Here is a 17,956-nt window from a genome sequence, read left to right as displayed (position 1 = left end):
TCAATTAGAGAATTACGGAAATCTGATATTACGTCACGTTACGGATGAAGGTGTGAGGTGAGTGGACGTGGATTTTCCACGGCGAGGCGTGACACCCACCCACCCACTCCTCCCTTTTTTTTTTTTTTTTACCTGCCCGCCGACTCCTCCTTGCGCGGATGCGTCTCGGCGCGCAGGCCCGCGGAGGAGGCGCGCACGGGAAAGTACGTGCGTGTTTGTCCCCTCCCCACCCACCCACCCACGGTGGTGACACCAACCTCGTGGCTGAAGTCAGATTTTTAAAAAAGAAAAAAAAAAAAGAGAAAGAAACAACTCCGTGACTCGCTGACATGAGTGGACTCCCAGCAGAGGAGGGGGCTTCGGCCAACGGACCGCGGAAGGTAGGACTCCTAACTTAGAATGGAAAATATTATTTTTATTAAGTTTACTTTGTTTAAAGTTCGAGGAAGTGGCCGCGGGCTCGCAGCTATAACATCCACGCGTGTCACGAAAACACGCCGCGGTATCACCGGAACCCCGATGACCTTCAGATTCACCCGACTGTTATTTTGAAAAGTATTTCCGGTTTCGCTGTCTGAAGGCGCGAACCCGGATCGACGCGGATCGGCACTTTGACAGGAGAGGAGGGTGAGGAGGAGAAGCGAGTTTTATTTTAAAGATTGAAAATAAAACCAAATTAAAAAAAAAAAAAGAAAAGAAAAGAAAACACGCCGACGCGTGTTTTGGAAGCGCGTGGGCGTGGAAGTGGGGGGGCAGCAACGGACATGCGCCCTAAAGCGCGCCTGAGGATCAGGATATCACAAATGTCAAAAGTCATTGACACTTTGGTATTGGCTATTGATTGTAACTCGGTTATCTTATTGATGATTCGAGTCGGTGAACGGTGAAGTCAGTGAAGGGGTGAATCACTCCTTGCACGGAGGTGCAGCTCATGGAGGTAAACTGTGAGTGTGCGTGTGTATGGGGGGTGATGCTGACAGGCATTTCAGTGTCACTTCAGTGACATCCAAGCGTGTATGAGAAAGCTGGATTAGTCAAACATTATCATCATTGCCGTTGATGTTATTATTATTATTATTATTGGTAGAAGTAGTAGTGATTTCCTGTAACTGTTTTCATGCACTTTTCCCACCCACCCCAATTTTGTTTCATTTGTGGCTGATTTACAGAAAGTGTCTGAAATAGATTTAACGTTGAATTTATTTTTTCATTTCATGTTCTCACCTGATTTGCTTATTGTTTGTCAGACTTTGAGGGAAGATCATTTTGGGAGAGTTGTCGGTCGCTTACAGCCTGTTTGGTGGAATTATTTTTTTTAAAGTATTATTTAAATATGGCTATTTTTTTTTAATGGTAAATATTTCCTATAGAGTTTGTGATACACATTTTAAATGTGTTTTGGTGAGGTGCTGCCCCTGGAGGCCTAGCTGAAACCATATATGAACAAACATTCCACTAGTTTTTATGTATGCATTATGTTTAAATGTGTGTGTGTGTGCACGCGAATATATATATATATATATATATATATATATATGTGTGTGTGTACATGTATATTATCATTATAAGGTGTCAGACATGATCACAACACAAATATCCTGGTGTGTGTGTGTGTGTGTGTGTGTGTCCGTGTGTGTCTTTGTGCACACACGGCATAATGAGAAGCTTTTCAAATACACTTTACATTCCAAGAACTGTATCAATTCATATCCTTTCAAAGTTTACAAGAACATATATGTCCCTTGGTGTGAAAAAAGGGGTGACTGGTTGATTGTCGCTTTATGTGGCAGTGTGATTGACAGGTGACCGGTACTGGTTAAACCCGCCTCTCGCCCAGTGTCAGCGGGGATAGGCTCCGGCCCCACCACAGCTGAAAGGGATTGATTGACCCGGGGGTGAATGTGCTTCTGAAAGATGATCTGAAACACGTGTTTTATGGATTCATGATGGCGTTTGTGTGCAGCAGGTGGTCTGTTTACTGGCTGTGCATAGCTCTGGTTGTCTCTTTTTGTCAGGCATTTCTTTACTCCGATTGGTTGTTGGTCCTGCCACTTGTGTCCACAGCGGTATTCTGTTTGAGGCTGTTGTTAACACTCACTAGAAATCTGAAATAACCCGAGGAGAAAACCAGTCCAATCCGTCTGGTGGTTTTTGTTTTGGCAGTGCGAGATAGATATATTAGAGTCTCACTGACTGATCGATTGATTTTTAAGGTCATTAAGTTTTTTTTTAAAATGAAAAAAAAAATCCTGTGGGCGGGGGGGTTTGGCGGGGTTGCTATACCGTCTACCAAGTTAGCAAAGTTCCATCAGTTAGCTGCTCGGACTTTTACAATTTAAAAAAGAAGAGAAAAAAAAAGCAACAATAACTAACAACAAGTCGCATCTAGATGATCTGGATGCAGACAATAAATATTCACATTTAACTACATAACACAGTGTGTATACATTTTTTTTCTTTTTTAAATTTATTGCCATGCTCTGTATCCTCCTTTTTAAATAGCCTCTACCGTGAACTTTTATCAGTTTATTTAGCGACACATGCCCTGATGTCACACCCAATAATCTGCGGGTGTGTTTGTGTCCACCAGCATATATTTAATCTGCAGCTCCCAGTGATAAACCCTTGCTCTTTAGCTACTGAATAGCCTGGTGTTTCCACCGGTGTGTTGTGGTGGTTTAGTTCTGTAAAGCTGGGCTGCAGCCCCTTCATCAGAAATGTTGTTGATGTTGTCAATGCACATTTAAGTTGAAATGTGTGTGTGTGTGTGTGTGTGTGTGTGTGTGTGTGTGTGTGTGTGTGTGTGTGTGTGTGTTACACTTTCTTAAGTGTAAAGCGGCACAGTTATGTGATAACACAAACCAAGCTGAGAAATATTTTTCAGCTTTGGTCTGAATACTGATACTGATGCCTGCAGTAGATCAGCTGGTCAGATGACGCTTTTTAATCCGATTCAGCGGCGAGGATAGACATCCTTACCAATGTTACATCAATCAAAGTACATCTGTTGAGAAATTTATCAAAATGTCCAAGGTTTTCTCTGTAAGAGACTTTTATCTTGTAATTCATTGACTTTGTCTCCCAGAATAGCTAGCCGTTGTTTCTCTGTATTATTACTTTTTTTTAAAACATGTAATCGCTTATTCTCCATAGTATGATGACAGCTTGGATAGTGAATGAAGAAGAATAAAAGTCTGAACTGTGAAAGAGGGCTGAGTGGAGCAGCGAGGCCACAGGCTGTGCAGAAGCATTAGTGATAGCTGCTGCCACAGGTCTGCTGCATTGAAAACAAGAAATCACCTAGTCAAGAAAGTGTAAAGTTTACCCTTTATTAAAAAAAGGTCTTCATTTAGCTTCCGTATGACCTGGCGGATATGCTTATTTTTCCCTTTTTTTTTTCTTTTCCAGATACTATTGTAACCTTAAATCAGCATGTTTTATCTTCAGTAAATTCTTTTCTAATTCTCAAGTCATACCTTTTTAATTATGATTATATATTTTTTTTTCAAACACTGTATTATATTTATTTGTTTGTTTGTCTGAGATAAGCTTAATTTCTTGTCTTTTCATTGCACCCCACCCCTTCCACTCAATATGCCCACTAACACATAGGCGACCAGACTTATGGAGACTTTCATCTAATTTTTATTTATTTTTCATTTCCATAACTCTTCATATTTCAGTGTTTACATTTGACTTTGTGTTTTGACCCTCAGAGCCAGTCCAGTCTGCACTGGAGGTGTTTATGAAACAATCGCTGCCATTAACTCCTTCCACGCCAATGGACATATATTAATATATGTATTTTTTTTATATAATGAAGGCATGAATATTCTTTTTGTGAACATTTATTTAAAGTCAGACGACAACAAACCCAACGCTAAACAAGTGTAGAGAGAGAGGTGTGTGTGTAAGTGTTATTCTGAAGTGTTTATTATGGAAGCCCTGAAGGGTCAAACAGAGCAGGATAACGTCTCAGTCCAAATCAGGAGCATACTGAATGTCTGCGTGTCCTTTTTTAAATACAATGAATGGAAATGTTGTGTTTTGTAAAATGTGGCATGACGTGAAACACTGCCACGATATTATATTCTTCTGTGAAATGTTTCCGAAATATCAACACGATTCATTTCAAGCGTTAGTTTTCTTGGTAAACCCCGTGCCATCAGGGTGCTTTGCCTTTTTGCTGTTTGTGCAAAAAAACATTTCATGGAATACGAGGTCCATCATTTTATCATTATTTCTTTTTTCCTCACGATGCCACATTTGAACATGCGTTGTCTGTTTAAATAGTCACATGGACACATTTGACCACGTGTTGTGTAAATGCATCTCTCTAAATGAACTTTTAAGTATTTCACAAAGTAGCCTAGCATGTCACACCTTTGAATTTAAGAATAAGAGAATAAGAATGAGTACAACTTTATTTATCCTGAAGGAAATTGTGCCAGAGTTACAAGAAAAACATAACAATAATAAATAATAGTAGAAAATTGTAAAAAAAAAAAAAAGGGGGGGGGGATCAGAAACACAAATAAACTATGAAGTGTCTAAGTACCAAGTCAAGACTATAAAGTGTCTTAAAGTCATTATATGACACTTGATGTTGTTAAATCACAGGCAGAGGATATTCAAGTAAAATAACATAATATAGTGAGTCACGAATGTTGGGGCTTACAGTATGTTGATGCTTGTTTTCTGTGTGATTTTGGGGTTGCTGGGAATTTTGTGGGTGTGAAATTTTAATTTTATTTTAACCTGGAATCGCGCGGAAACAGTCAGTTGTATTGCAGTCATGTGTGGCGTGGCTCTGGCCAACGACAGCTATTGCTTATTAAACGCACGTTTTACAGTCAACCAGGTGTTATCCCTGACTAATACGCTACAATAATATCCTCAAATATAAGGATATTGAAGTAATTTTTGCACTAAGGTAACTGTCTCAGACTGTGTTATCTATCTATCTATCTATCTGTCTGTCTGTCTGTCTGTCTGTCTGTCTGTCTGTCTGTCTGTCTGTCTGTCTGTCTGTCTGTCTGTCTGTCTGTCTGTCTGTCTGTCTGTCTGTCTGTCTGTCTGTCTGTCTATCTATCTATCTATCTATCTATCTATCTATCTATCTATCTATCTATCTATCTATCTATCTATCTATCTATCTATCTATCTATCTATCTATCTATCTATCTATCTATCATAGAGCTGTACAGCGAGATAGATAGCGCGTTTGCGTGAACGTTACGCGAAGTGTTTTTGTCCCTTCCGGGCCGCCGTAGTTTCTCCTCCGGTACTTGACAGCATTATGTTGATTCAACAGAGTGAAGCTTTAAATGACCCTCGGAGGAAGGGGCGAGGAGGGAGGGGTGAGAGAGAAACATAGAGCGATAAAGAGAGAGAATACAGAGGGAGAGCGCTGACTCGAAGCCGGATGTAAGAGGTGATGAAGAGCAGCCAGGTGATCTACTCGTCCATTAATTAATCGGAGCTGTCAATCATACGTAGTGGGCGGGGCGGGCCGTCGGCTCCACGTTAAAGTCCGTCGTGAATATGATACCGACGTCCAAGAAGTAGCAGAGGCTGAGGAGAGGGACGATCATCCCCCCCCCCAACACACACACACACACACACACACACACACACACACACACACACACCCTTCATGAGCCTGACCGGAGGTGCGCGGAGGAGAGAGCGATCCGAGCCCGCCGCCGATGCCGGCTGACGCGGGCGGCTGCGGCAGACAGGACGGCGGTTCCCGAGCGTTCGTTGTCTGGGATCGGGGCTCCGGAGGCGCGCCGCCGCGTGAGGAATGGGCTGCGCTCCCAGCATCCACGTCTCTCAGAGCGGCGTGATCTACTGTCGAGATTCCGACGAGTCCAACTCGCCCCACCAGACCACCACCATCTCCCAGGGCACCGCGGCCACGCTCCACGGGCTCTTCATCAAGACCGATGCGGCCGAGAGCATCCCGTCCGTCATCACCTACCAGAGCCGCCACTCGCGCAACAACTCGCACCGGGACCGGAAGGAGAACAGCGGCGGGCACATCCGCATCGAGGCCGAGACGCAGACCAGCCACACCAGCGTCAAGGTACGGTGACACGACGCTGCGTGGACGTATACGCACACACACACACACACACACACACACACACACACACATACAGACACACTCCCCATCCTTTTCTTCGTCTGCCTCTTCCTCCTGGTTGGCTGCTGTTGGTTAGTTGTTCCCCGGTGATCCGAAAGTGCTTGGTTGCGTTCACGGCCGTCATCCAGCCATTAGGAGGTCACAGTCGTTATTATAGTGCAATGACTGCGGGGTCGGACAGGATGCTGCACCGCTCTCTCTCTCTCTCTCTCTCTCTCTCTCTTTTCTCTCTTTCTCTTTCTCTCTCTGTTTGAGAAGAGAATCGCTGTCAAATTTCAATCAGCACGCAAACAACGACCGCTGGCTGTCACTTTGTCTAGTTTTGCCCGTGAGATGACGCAACTTGTAGGGTAACTTGGTTATAACAGTCTTATAGATATCATAAAAAACCTTTACTTTATGTTTCCATTATTTTTTTATTCTATATTTTATATTTTAGATCAACGTTCCTTTCTCAGAGGTTAGAATTTTCCACGTACATGAACTCATTTCTATATTTTAATGAATACATCATTGATTCTCTGTAACCCATCATTAAGAGGCTACTTGTGTTATTTCAGTAATATGACTGAATGAAGATCTGGGTGATGTATTCATACAGTTCAAATGTTGTCTCACCAGAGTACTATTGATTTACTTTTCAATTGTTGCAAATTGTTATACATTTTCATTCGTTAGTTGACTTGTTTGAGTTTTTTTTTTTTTTGTCTTTACTCATAAGAGATGATTGACATTCAGAATAATGGGAACATGTTAAGCTCCAGAATATTTTAGTTATTTAACCCCCACCCCCTATCACCTGTTGGCAGGTGCATGTAAAAATGCACTTCTGGAATGCAGATTTAATGAATTTTCTGATTATTGGGCTAATCTGTGATCCTTTGAGGGAGTCACCTGCCATGCGTAAAAAGTTCCTGTACCCACGACCTCCCCTCCCTTGCAGGATCCCCCAAATCTTAACTTGAATCGAGTAAATGCACAGAAGTTTTAATATTTTCTGTAATGCAAATATTTGGCAGTGCACCTCAGCTCAAAGTCATCATGATATCATGTTTACAAAATGCATAAAAAATGCCTTTTATTCACCAGATGAAACTCTAAAAACAGCTGCAGAGAGAGAGGTGCTGTTGAAAGCGAAAATTGATGATTAAAGTTGAATAAAGCAACTTTACTAGATGATTAGATAGAATGAGTGAGAAATTTAGGGCAGTCAGAAATGCCTTTTAAAAAAGTGCACTAAAAATGACCAATGGTTATAGGAGTCATTACTGAGAAGACAAGTGGGAAATGGGAGATAAATACATTTGTGCAGAGGATGTCGTGACCCTCAAACATTAAGCACCACTTTAACAAATGCAGACCGTAATTTAGAATTTTTCCTTTTTTCATGTCATCTAACACAACAAACCCTCTCCCCGCGCATTAGTCACTTATTCATATTTGGATCAGAGCATATTATATTGATTAAAATCTACCAGGTCACTCAAGCTCAGCCAAAAATGCAAGCAGGTTTTGTGATTTCCCAGCAGTCAGTGAAGGCAGCGGCAGATGTGGCCTGCTGCTCTGCTCTCTCATCGGCCCCAGCATGTTGTGTCTGATTAACGCTGTCCTTCACCAAGTTTTCTCTCATTACTTCTCGCCTCATTTAGCACTTAAAAAAGCTAAATATTTGTAGAATGCTTTTTTCCCCCCTTCTTCGAGGGATTAAATCTTCTCTGAAGTACAGTCACCTGACAAGAGAAAAAAATCTATGACCATTTGGCAGAACTGCAGGCTTTGTTTATGCAACAGAGAGGAAAGAAAAAGAGAGATATGGGGGGGGGGGGGGGGGGGGCGCATGGCTGGCGCCTCTGCCTGATGATGTTTCCCCAGATTGGGTGGTGCATGTGTGATGCAACTGTGAAATAACATGCACCTTTTTGAACAAACCTGATTTGAGAGGTTTGATCAAAGTATGTCATGACCCTGGATTTAGGATGGAGGAGCATCCTGCTGGGTGTGCGCGTGTGCGTGTGTGCGTGTGTGTGTGTGTTTGCGTGATTCTGTGATCCTGCTGGAGAAATAATGAGCGACAGAGGTGAGAGCAGACTCTTGGTTGAGCGGCCGAATGCCCTCGTAGCGTATTCGACAAAGCCAAAAATAGCTTAATTGGAAAGCTGGTATGACTCTTTTCGAACCGCCCTTCCAAACTTGTAGTGACCCCCCAACACACACACACACACACACACACACACGCACACACACACACACATACACACACACACACAAAGGAGGGCACTGGTACCAATTCATCTCTTTGTATCACGGACAAACAGCTAGCCGAGTTCACCGCAGTTCGTGTTTTCGAATTCTGGACGCTTCAGGTCACAGTTGTTGACTGTTTCCATGGCGATGTATTACAGAAAAAAAGCATGGTTACAGATTACAGACGGCATTTATTTTATTTGCGTCTTTGTGTGTGTGTTTGTGTGTGTCCATTGTCTGAACCTTCTGTAAGGTTTCCTTGCATTAGCTCCTCTTCAAGACTCCAGCTGGATAGTAGTTCCTCCATAATGCGGTTCTTGGTGATTTGAAGGGAGAAGTGGAGGAGTGGAGAAAATAAGCCTTAGGGTGAGAAGGAGTGGAAGAGGAGAGAGGAGGAGTAATTTGTGAGGAGTGGGATGAGAAACTAAAACCCCAACCTGAAAAACATTGCTACTTTTAAAACTTTCCAGGAATTTGGTAACCGTGGGAACCTGGGTCAATGGTCTTTGGGGTCCATTTTTGTGGCAGTTTAACATTGAAATTACCAAGAAAAAAAAAGAATGTGAATTATTTGTTTGCTAGAGAGAGAGAGAGGCCATGGCAATACTGTTTTTGTGATTTTTTTTTTTTTTTATGATAAAAAAGCTATTTTGAGCATAAAACATTGTCAAAATATTTCCCAACCCTCTGCTGCTGTCACGGTGCTTAGCAGGAAGAGAGAGAGAGCTTAGCTGTAGTTGTGACAACTTTTCGAGGCTCATTGTCTTCCAGCAGGATGGATGCAAAGACAAAAGCTTCAGAGCCTCGGTGGAAAATCAATTAAGTTTTCTTTTGAAATTTAAGAATTATGTTTTTTGTTTTGTTTGTTTCAGACATCTGTCCCCTGCTCCCCAGCCATACCTGGAGGAGCATTTCCAATTTCTCGCACCGGCACTGTATCAGCATCTTTAGTGAAAACACGCTCTCAAATGGTTGCGTTCAACTCTGCGTGTAAAGAAAAGTTTTCAAACCTCCTAATATCCTAATTACCGTGCCACTTTTCTACAGCATGAGACAATAAACACATTTGCATTATTTTTCACTTGTCAAATGCGCAGAAAGTCCTGCTTCCCATGCCCTGGTCTGGAACTTTATGCGCAAATCAGGGTAGAAGCGTGAGGGCAAGATGTTGGGGATATGGGGGTGGGGGGTTGCTAAGCAACGCACAAGATGCAGCACAGGGGACAAAGAACTGTCTCTCCGCTCACCTGCCTTGGGCTCAGTGGCCTTTGAATTTAAATTGTTGGGGTGCAGAGGAGGGCTTATACAGCTGGGGAAAAATATGAATGTGTGGATATATGTATATATATATATATATATATATATATATATATATGTGTGTATATATATATATATAAAATCTCATTTATACACATACCTCTGCATCTGTTAACACCCCTGTTACCCTCTATATTTGTCAGTAACTGGATCTGGTTATAAAGAAATAAAAAAGTACCCTGCTTTTTTCTCAGTCAGAAGTGAATAACAATAATAACAATAATCAGGAATAGCAAGCATTGAATCTCTTCATGATTTTAAAATTAATTTGAAAGACTGCTGCTTATTTCTCCGTATTCCTTGTTATTTATGGGACCTACTCATGCAGCCGACTGGGCTTTTAGGTTCTGTTCATTGGAGAGTCTTAACTGTTCGAAGGCATGAATGAGTGAGTGAATGGTTGGACATCTATTGGATTCTGTGATTGACAGGTGATCGGTGCAGTTTAAACCCTGCAGGTAACCCGATGTGTGCCGGGATTGGCCTGAGATTACTTGAATAACTCCATTTAATCTTGGTAAAATATGGTGATTGAACCTGCGGGCTGAAATTTTGATGAAGATAATTTAGCAACTGGCTAAGTTGTATTATTGGATAAATCTGAAATAGGTCTGGCCTATTTTTCGATGACAACAGACAAAAGTTACAAGTTAAACGGAAATAAAAGTCTCGTTCTTATATGCTTTTCTCATCACAACCTTGAAAGACATCTCTTGTCAGGTTCATGTAACCAGCGAAAATAAAAGCAGGGATAGATGTAAGGCCCTCTGACATTCAGCTTTTGAAAAGCAAGCAAAAACAGAGTGAAAGCGCCTCCTTGCCATGACGGCTCTTATTGAGCACTTTTGGATAGAGGACCTCGACAGCGAGACGGCAAACGCAGCTGGCTGTGAACACGTATCCTGGTACGGTCGATGGACTTTTTACTTTCAGACAACCCATGATGGGAGCATGCAACACACTGCTTTTCTTATTTACGACGGAACCCCGGAGGATACGATTTTGTTAAGTGTTGGAGCAGATGATCCTTCATCAGACCCGCTTGGCGGATTAACCCCTTCGGCCATGTGTTTTTTCTTTTTTTTTTTTTTTTTTTTTTTAAATAAATAATTACACTGAATGTAAAAAAAAATCAACAATACAAGCGCAAAGTTTAATGTTGGACAAACCTTTAAAAAAATCTTGCCAACACACAGTTGATCTTGATTATGAATATGATTATATCCTTTTTTCTTCTCATTCTGAATTGTATTCGTTGTATGATTCACTTTATTTTTATCCTGGTCAAAATTCCATATTTCAGATAGTTCATTTTATTTTTAATGTGTAGTATAAAACAACAATCATGCTCACTAAGTGCCTTTTTAACACAATTTGTTTTTATTTATGCTAAGGAGATTGTTGCTCTGTATGATTGATTACTGTTACACCATTTTCCAGTGTTGAAGAGAAGAGGAATCACAGTGTGTAATTGAAACTATCATAAATGTTCACGTAATACAATATATTTTATCGACTTTTTGCAATCATGACAGCCAAAGTATGTGTATGTGATGTGTATCAGCTGTTGGTTTATCTCCTAGGACTGACTGAGAATCAGTTATATTATATATTATTAAAACCCTCTCCCTGCAGGACCTCCATAATCCGCCATGGTCCCGGTCACGCTGTCATGTGTGTCGGTGTGTGGATGCATGCACATACGTGAAGACACATGTTTATATCCACAAGTGGTCTGTTTACCCCTCTGGACAGTGCAGCCGGCGTGTTCGCAGTCACATGTGAAGGAGCTGATGCTGGTGGCCAGCACACATACACCTCCAGGTCTTCTTTCACAGTGACTTATAGGAATATACAGGCCGGAACATGAATTGACAGTTTTTTCAGCATTTATAATCCTCCTCACAGCCACCACACACACACACACACACACACACACACACTTGGAAGCGCAATAGTTCACATCCACGAACAATATTGGTTCTGTGTTCAAAAACAGGCAAAACAGTAAGGGATGAAACGCAACTTTTGAACTGTTGCACAAGCAGACTTTTAGCCGGAGGCACTGATCATACACCTATTTTAGAGTCTCTGGAAGTGGATAGAGCAAGAATTCCAGCATAAAATCTAAATAACCCAGTTTTATTTTTTTTTAATTTTTTTTTTTTATGGACTGTAGGACCATGCCTTTTTTTAGGTGTTAGTACACCTGTATTGCATAAACAAATATGTTGAAGTCTCGACACTTCTTCACAGACGGGTGCAGGTGTAGCCACTGAAACCACCAGACAACATGCGTTATTTTATCAACCCCTTGAGGACCATCAGGTTCAGGCAAAAAACATCCTGCCCCACTATCCATTAACACTTCATTAACTCTTAATTAACTGTTATCAGCTTCACCGTGCGATATATTTGTCATCATTTTATATCATGCATGGTGATAGACCATCAATAGGCTGCTATTGTACACATTAACACCCGTTTCCCATTAATAGCAGAACAGCTTGTCAAATAAAATGTCAAACGATGCATTTAAATAGGTCATTATGGTTTTTTAAGTAAGGCTTTGCGCACTGAAGCTCCACAGCAAACCCACTGTAAGTTTGTACGTTGCAGGAAAATGGCATTTCCATGCAACCTGATGATCGTACAGTTCCCACAAATGAATAGTGTCCATCTTTTAGATACATTTTGAAAAAAAAAACCTTTTCTGTGTGAGACACCCTGAAGTTGGATGTCTTCACTCCCACCCCCGCCGTGAAGTGGAAAACAGTTTAAATGTTGCACAGGACTATTTATTTACAAGCATGGAAGCTTCTGTAGGTGTGTGTTTGCACGCGTGTCATCCCACCGGAGCACAGTCGGAATTTCAATGAGGCGTTGTGCTTTTTCTGTGCTGAGTGGAGAAACATGCTCCTGAATTTTCATCAGGATAAATATGTATTTTTGTGTCAGCAACACAAATTTTCTTTTATGTATTAATTTGAATTATTTGCATTTCTCAATGGTAATTATAGTGATAAGGCATAGTAAGTTAATTGTGTTTTCCCTTGCATTTTTGTTTGTTTTTGTAGTGTTAATTGAGTTTTATTTCCAATTCACTCGTGTCCTATGGATAGGTATATAAACAGTTAGATGGATGGATATTGACTTGTTGCAGCAGTGAGGTACATTCACACAATAGAGGTAACATAATTAAAGTATATAGGAATAAATATATTTACTAAATGAGATAGGTGCTGTGCTTTTGCATGTGCGTGTGAGTGTGCATTTTTCTCCAGTTCCTGAACAGGCAGGCTATTAAAACTCTGAGTATCAATATTTTGACAGCAACACAGCAAGACAGTGTCTGGTCAAAACCGACTGGGCTCCATCTTTGTGTTCTCTCCATGCTCCCATGCCTTGGTTCTCTTTCGGTTCTCTGTTGTTCCTCCTACAGCCCCAAAACAATCTGCAGCTAGACTATAAATAGCCATCAGTTAATGGGTAAATGTAGATGTGAGTGGTTGAATGTCTCTATATGTGACCCACCTCTTTCCCAATATCAGCTGGGATTGGCTCCAGCGCCTGTGAGCCAGAGGAAATGAATGAATAAAGATCTGGCCCTTAAATTCCCCGTGGCAGTCATTATTCTTCTGGGGCCTCGAGTGTCTCCAGTCCAGCCTTCATTCCTATTGGCTGCCGTGAATTCTCCAGTCTCTCGTCAATCACTGTGAGTTCATCAATTACTTCATACTCCAGAAAGTAAATAAGCGATGAGATCGTACACAACGCTTCTTTCTGGCTGTGTTGTGAGGACTCGTTTTTGCACCGAGATCCGGAAAAATGAAAGTTCACCGCTGGGCCTTTATGTGGCGGCGCACGAAATACTCCGAGCGGCGTGGCACCACTGAGATGGGAAAAAGAAATGACATAATGCACAGCATCAGAGGACCTGATGGTGATTTGTGCTCTGTCGACAGCCCGAGTCTCCATGTCAGAGCGACATTTAGGTCAGGCCTCGGTGAGAAATATCCCCATCCTTCTCCCGGTGACGAGACAGCGGCGGCGCTGAAATGTAAACCCTTTTTGTTCTCCTGTCGTAATGTAAACCCACTTGTCGCCTCTATCGTCTCAAATCAGCATAAAACATTCAAAACACCTCCAGGAGAATACGTTACACACACTTAACTTTGTTAGGTTTATTGCATTCTGAAGGATAACCGACCCCGTGAAAATGGCGTTTCGTCTCTATCATTGCGGCGTTTACACAGAGACACGACGTCCCCGGCCTCTTCGGCAACGGTTTATTTATACAGCCAACATTACAAAGTGCGTCACAAAAACAAAGACGGAAGAATGAATTAAAGTTACACCGAGGGGGAAGGCAGCCCGATGGAGGGTCCAAGTGATGCTAAAGGTTTATATAGTCATAACTGTATAAAGTCTGAAACAAAGGAGCCCTCTGAGCTGACCAGTTGCTGAGTTGGTGTGTAGAGAAAGTCGTCCGGCACTTTATCGTGAGATAGATTTTCCCCTCTTCTTTTCTGAACGCGTTATTACGACCATCCTGTAGAAGTCTGACTGTGAGCGTCTCATTTTCTGACCAAAGTACATCCATTTGATCCTTTTTGTTTTTCGCTGCGTATGTTTAAATGTGCACTGATCCCTTATGAGCCAAGCCCTCTTCATCATTTATAAAAGTTGAGCCCAGTGATGTCTCAACGCAATGATTTATGAATGAAAGAGATAAGTTCTCCTGCCGTGACATCATCCCACAATATGCTAATATGACTTTTAGTATCCTAATAATAATCCTTTTGATGTACATTGAAAGCTTCAGAACAAAAAATGCTATGATAAACATTTTAGATAAATTTAGATGTAATTTCATAATTAGGTGCAGTTTTCTTGCCATTTCTTGTCATCACTCCTTGCCGGCGTCAGTAAGTCAGTAATAACCGGTTAGTTAATCAGTGTGTAACTGCAGACTTTTCTTTAAACAGCAGTTACTCACTGTCTTTGAAATTCAGAGTGGCGGCCAAATGACCTTGACTGGTACTTTTTATGTATATATGTGTGTGTGCATGCATGCTTGCCTGCCTGCCTGGCTGCCTTGTGTGTGTGTGTGTGTGTGTGTGTGTGTGTGTGTGTGTGTGTGTGTGTGTGTGTGTGTGTGTGTGTGTGTGTGTATGTGTGTGTGCATGTGCGTGTGCGTGTGTTGTGCATACACACATCTGTGTATGCATGTGCGTTCAATGCACATATATGTATATGTATACACACACTTAAGTCTATCTGTCTGTCTGTCTGTCTGTGAATCTATCTATTTATCTGTGTAACATATTTTTCTCATTTCTTTATATCCTCAAATCTCATGAAACCACAGCACTTGCACTAATTTGCTTGCTTTTTTTTCTTTTCATTCTACTCGTTTTGATTATTTCCTTGCTATCATTGTGTAATAACTTTTTTCTGATTTTAAAATGCTTTTTCCCTTGACAAGGCCTTTTTTGTGATTTCATGCACATTAATGTCTGTGGAGGTTGTCTGTCATCCAGGTCATGGTGAGTTCTTGTCAAAATCTTCTTGTTTTTGCAACTGGATTTGTTTTTCTGCAGAAAATTGCCATGACAAGAAGAAGCATGCACATTAATGGACAATATCTTTTTTTAAAAATTTGTAGTAGTTTTTTTTTTTTCTCTCGACTAATCTGACTTCTCATGACGACCCACCCCAATGGATCAACCCCCATTTGTATCTCACCACCCACACAGATGTAGGGTACATTCAATAAATATCTTCAGTCCTGGGTTTCCCCTGCAGTCTGGAAACGGATTTTTGTATAAATGCACTCCGACAAATGTGGGAGTCCACTGCCATTTTTTCCCGCCGCTTCCTTTGTCGCTGTCCAACCTTAATCACAGACAGATCTCCAAAGGGTTTCTGGCCGCAGTGATTCCAGAGCTGTCCACTTCTGCTGCCTTCCTTCCTGCTCTGTTTCACATCTGGCTCAACTTTGTGAGAAATGGAGCCATCGGAAGAGGACTTGAAGCCCGTCTGATATCTTCGGACACCCGTAGAAAATGTTGACAGGGTGTTTTCTGCTTGTAATAAGTCAAATCCTTCGCCGGGTCCTTGGGGCAAGAGAGCATGTCAAGATGCTTCATGACTCTCTGATCCTATTATTTTTTTTCAATATGTTGAAATACCACAGCTTTGTCAAGCAGTGGGTTTATCTTCTGTTGTGGTTTTGTCAAAACGAAAGTCACTCCTCCATGCCAACGCTGTTATCTGGAAGAGAGAAACCCACGCTTTTCAAAGACACATAGATACACCGTATATCTACAGAGGCCGGGGTTCTTTATGTGTCCCAAACTCTAAGTGAAGATTCATCAGTACTCAATCATCTTGGTCTCCTTGTGTAACCAACTGACTGGACAGCAAAGCGAGGCTAAAACAACACAACGATAACCAGTTAATGCATTACCTACAATGAACTTCAGGTCCCAGCATGCATTTAAATTGTTTTTGTAGCTCCATCTATCCATCTGTCCATCCATCCAGCTGTCCATCCAGTCAGTCAATGACTCAGTACAACATGTAACTGTCAAACAACCAAATTCCTTGTATGTGTGAACATACTTGGTCAGTAAAGCTGATTCTGATATATACAGCGTGTCAAATTAAAATTGCCCACTACAGATAAGATCCATCCGACCATCTTCTCCCGCTTATCCGGAGTTGGATCCCAAGGGCAGCAGCCGGAGCAGTGTGGCCCAGACCCCCCCTCTCCCCCGCCACATGGTCCAGCTCCTCTTGGGGGACATAGTCTTTCCAGCATGTCCTGGGTCTTCCCCACGGTCTCCTCCTAGATGGACACATCCGGAATACCTCCCCCCAGGAGGCATCCTGACTAGATGCCTGAGCCACCTCATTTGACTCCTGTCCATGCGGAGGAGCAGCGGCTCTAAACCGAGCTCCCACCGGATGATCAAACTTCTCACCCTAAATCTAAGGGAGAGTCCAGCCACCCTGCGGAGGAAACTCATTTTGGCCGCTTGTATCCGCGATCTCGTTCTTTCAGTCACCACCCATAGCTTGTGACTATTTGTGAAGGTGGGGATGAAGATTGACTGTTAAACTGAGAGCTTCGCCTTCTGGCTCAGTTTCCGCTTCACCACGACAGACCGGTACAGAGTCCACGTCACCACAGACCCTGCACTGATCCGTCTGCCGAGCTCCCACTCCATCCTTCCCTCACTTATGAACAAGACCCTGAGATACTTGAACTCCTCCACTTGGGGCAGGACCTCTTCCCCGACCCGAATTGGGCATTCCACCTGTTTCGGGTTGAGCACCATGGTCTCAGAGTTGGAGATGCTGATCTTCATCCTGGATGCTTCAGCTGCGAACCTCTCGAGTGAGAGCTGAAGATGATGGCTTGATGAAGCCAACAGAACCGCATCATCTGCAAAAAGCAGAGACTACGGCCACCAAACCGGATCCCCTCGTCGCCCTGGCTGTGCCTAGAAATTCTGTCCATAAAAGTTATAAACAGATTCGGTGGCGAAGGGCAGCCCTGGTGGAGTCCAGCTCTCACCAGAAATGGGTCCGACTCACAACCGGCAATATGGAACAGGCTCCTCAGATCATACAGGCACGGAGCAGAACGATTATTATTATTATTATCATTATTAGTATTGTTATATACAAAGGTGATGATAGTATGAATAATAGATTATGAATGTAGTATAGTATTGTTATAGTATATATATATATATATATATATATATATATATATATATATATATATATATATATATATATATATCATGTTAAAGTATGAATAATAATAATAATAATAATTAATAAGAGCAGCACAGTGACACAGCGGTTCGAGCTTTGGCCTTACAGCACAAAGGACCCTGGTTCGATTCTGACAAGGAGACCTTTCTGTGCAGAATTTGCATGTTCTCCCGTCTCCGGTGTTCTCCCACAGTCCAAAAATATGCAACAGGTTCATTGGAAAAAATTGGGAAAATTGCCCCAAATGAGTGAGTGAATGGTGTCTGTCTTTGTATGTGGCCCTGCAATTGACTGGTGACCAGTCCAGGGTTCACCCCGCCTCTCACCCGATGACAGCTGGGATAGGCGACCCTGAGTGCAAGATAAGGGATGGATGGATGGATGGAATAATAATAATAAAAACAAAATAACAACAAGGATGATTATAGGGTAACCAATGCTGGGCTTACGGCTTAC

General features: G+C 42.1%; 1 protein-coding gene across 2 annotated transcripts in view; it reads left to right on the top strand.

Annotated features, from left to right (window-relative positions):
* Positions 1-252: 252 nt before the first annotated feature.
* The window catches only part of pde8b (phosphodiesterase 8B), a 54,064-nt gene continuing 36,360 nt past the window's right edge, over positions 253-17,956 (top strand). The window contains exon 1 of one of the 2 annotated variants that reach the window (XM_086152410.1): positions 253-380. In XM_086152410.1, the coding sequence (XP_086008536.1) occupies positions 330-380 (51 nt within the window). In that variant the 5' untranslated portion in view covers positions 253-329. Of the gene's footprint in view, positions 381-5,702; positions 6,089-17,956 lie in introns of those variants that run through there. The other variant, XM_086152409.1, reaches the window with a different exon arrangement.

The sequence above is a fragment of the Fistularia commersonii genome, chromosome 9 (genome assembly GCF_037954325.1).
Source record: "Fistularia commersonii isolate RoL2024-O1a breed Wild chromosome 9, RoL_Fcom_v1.0, whole genome shotgun sequence".
NCBI lineage: Eukaryota > Metazoa > Chordata > Actinopteri > Syngnathiformes > Fistulariidae > Fistularia > Fistularia commersonii.
Note: the sequence above shows the minus strand (reverse complement) of the source record. Positions and strands in the feature narration are given on the sequence as shown.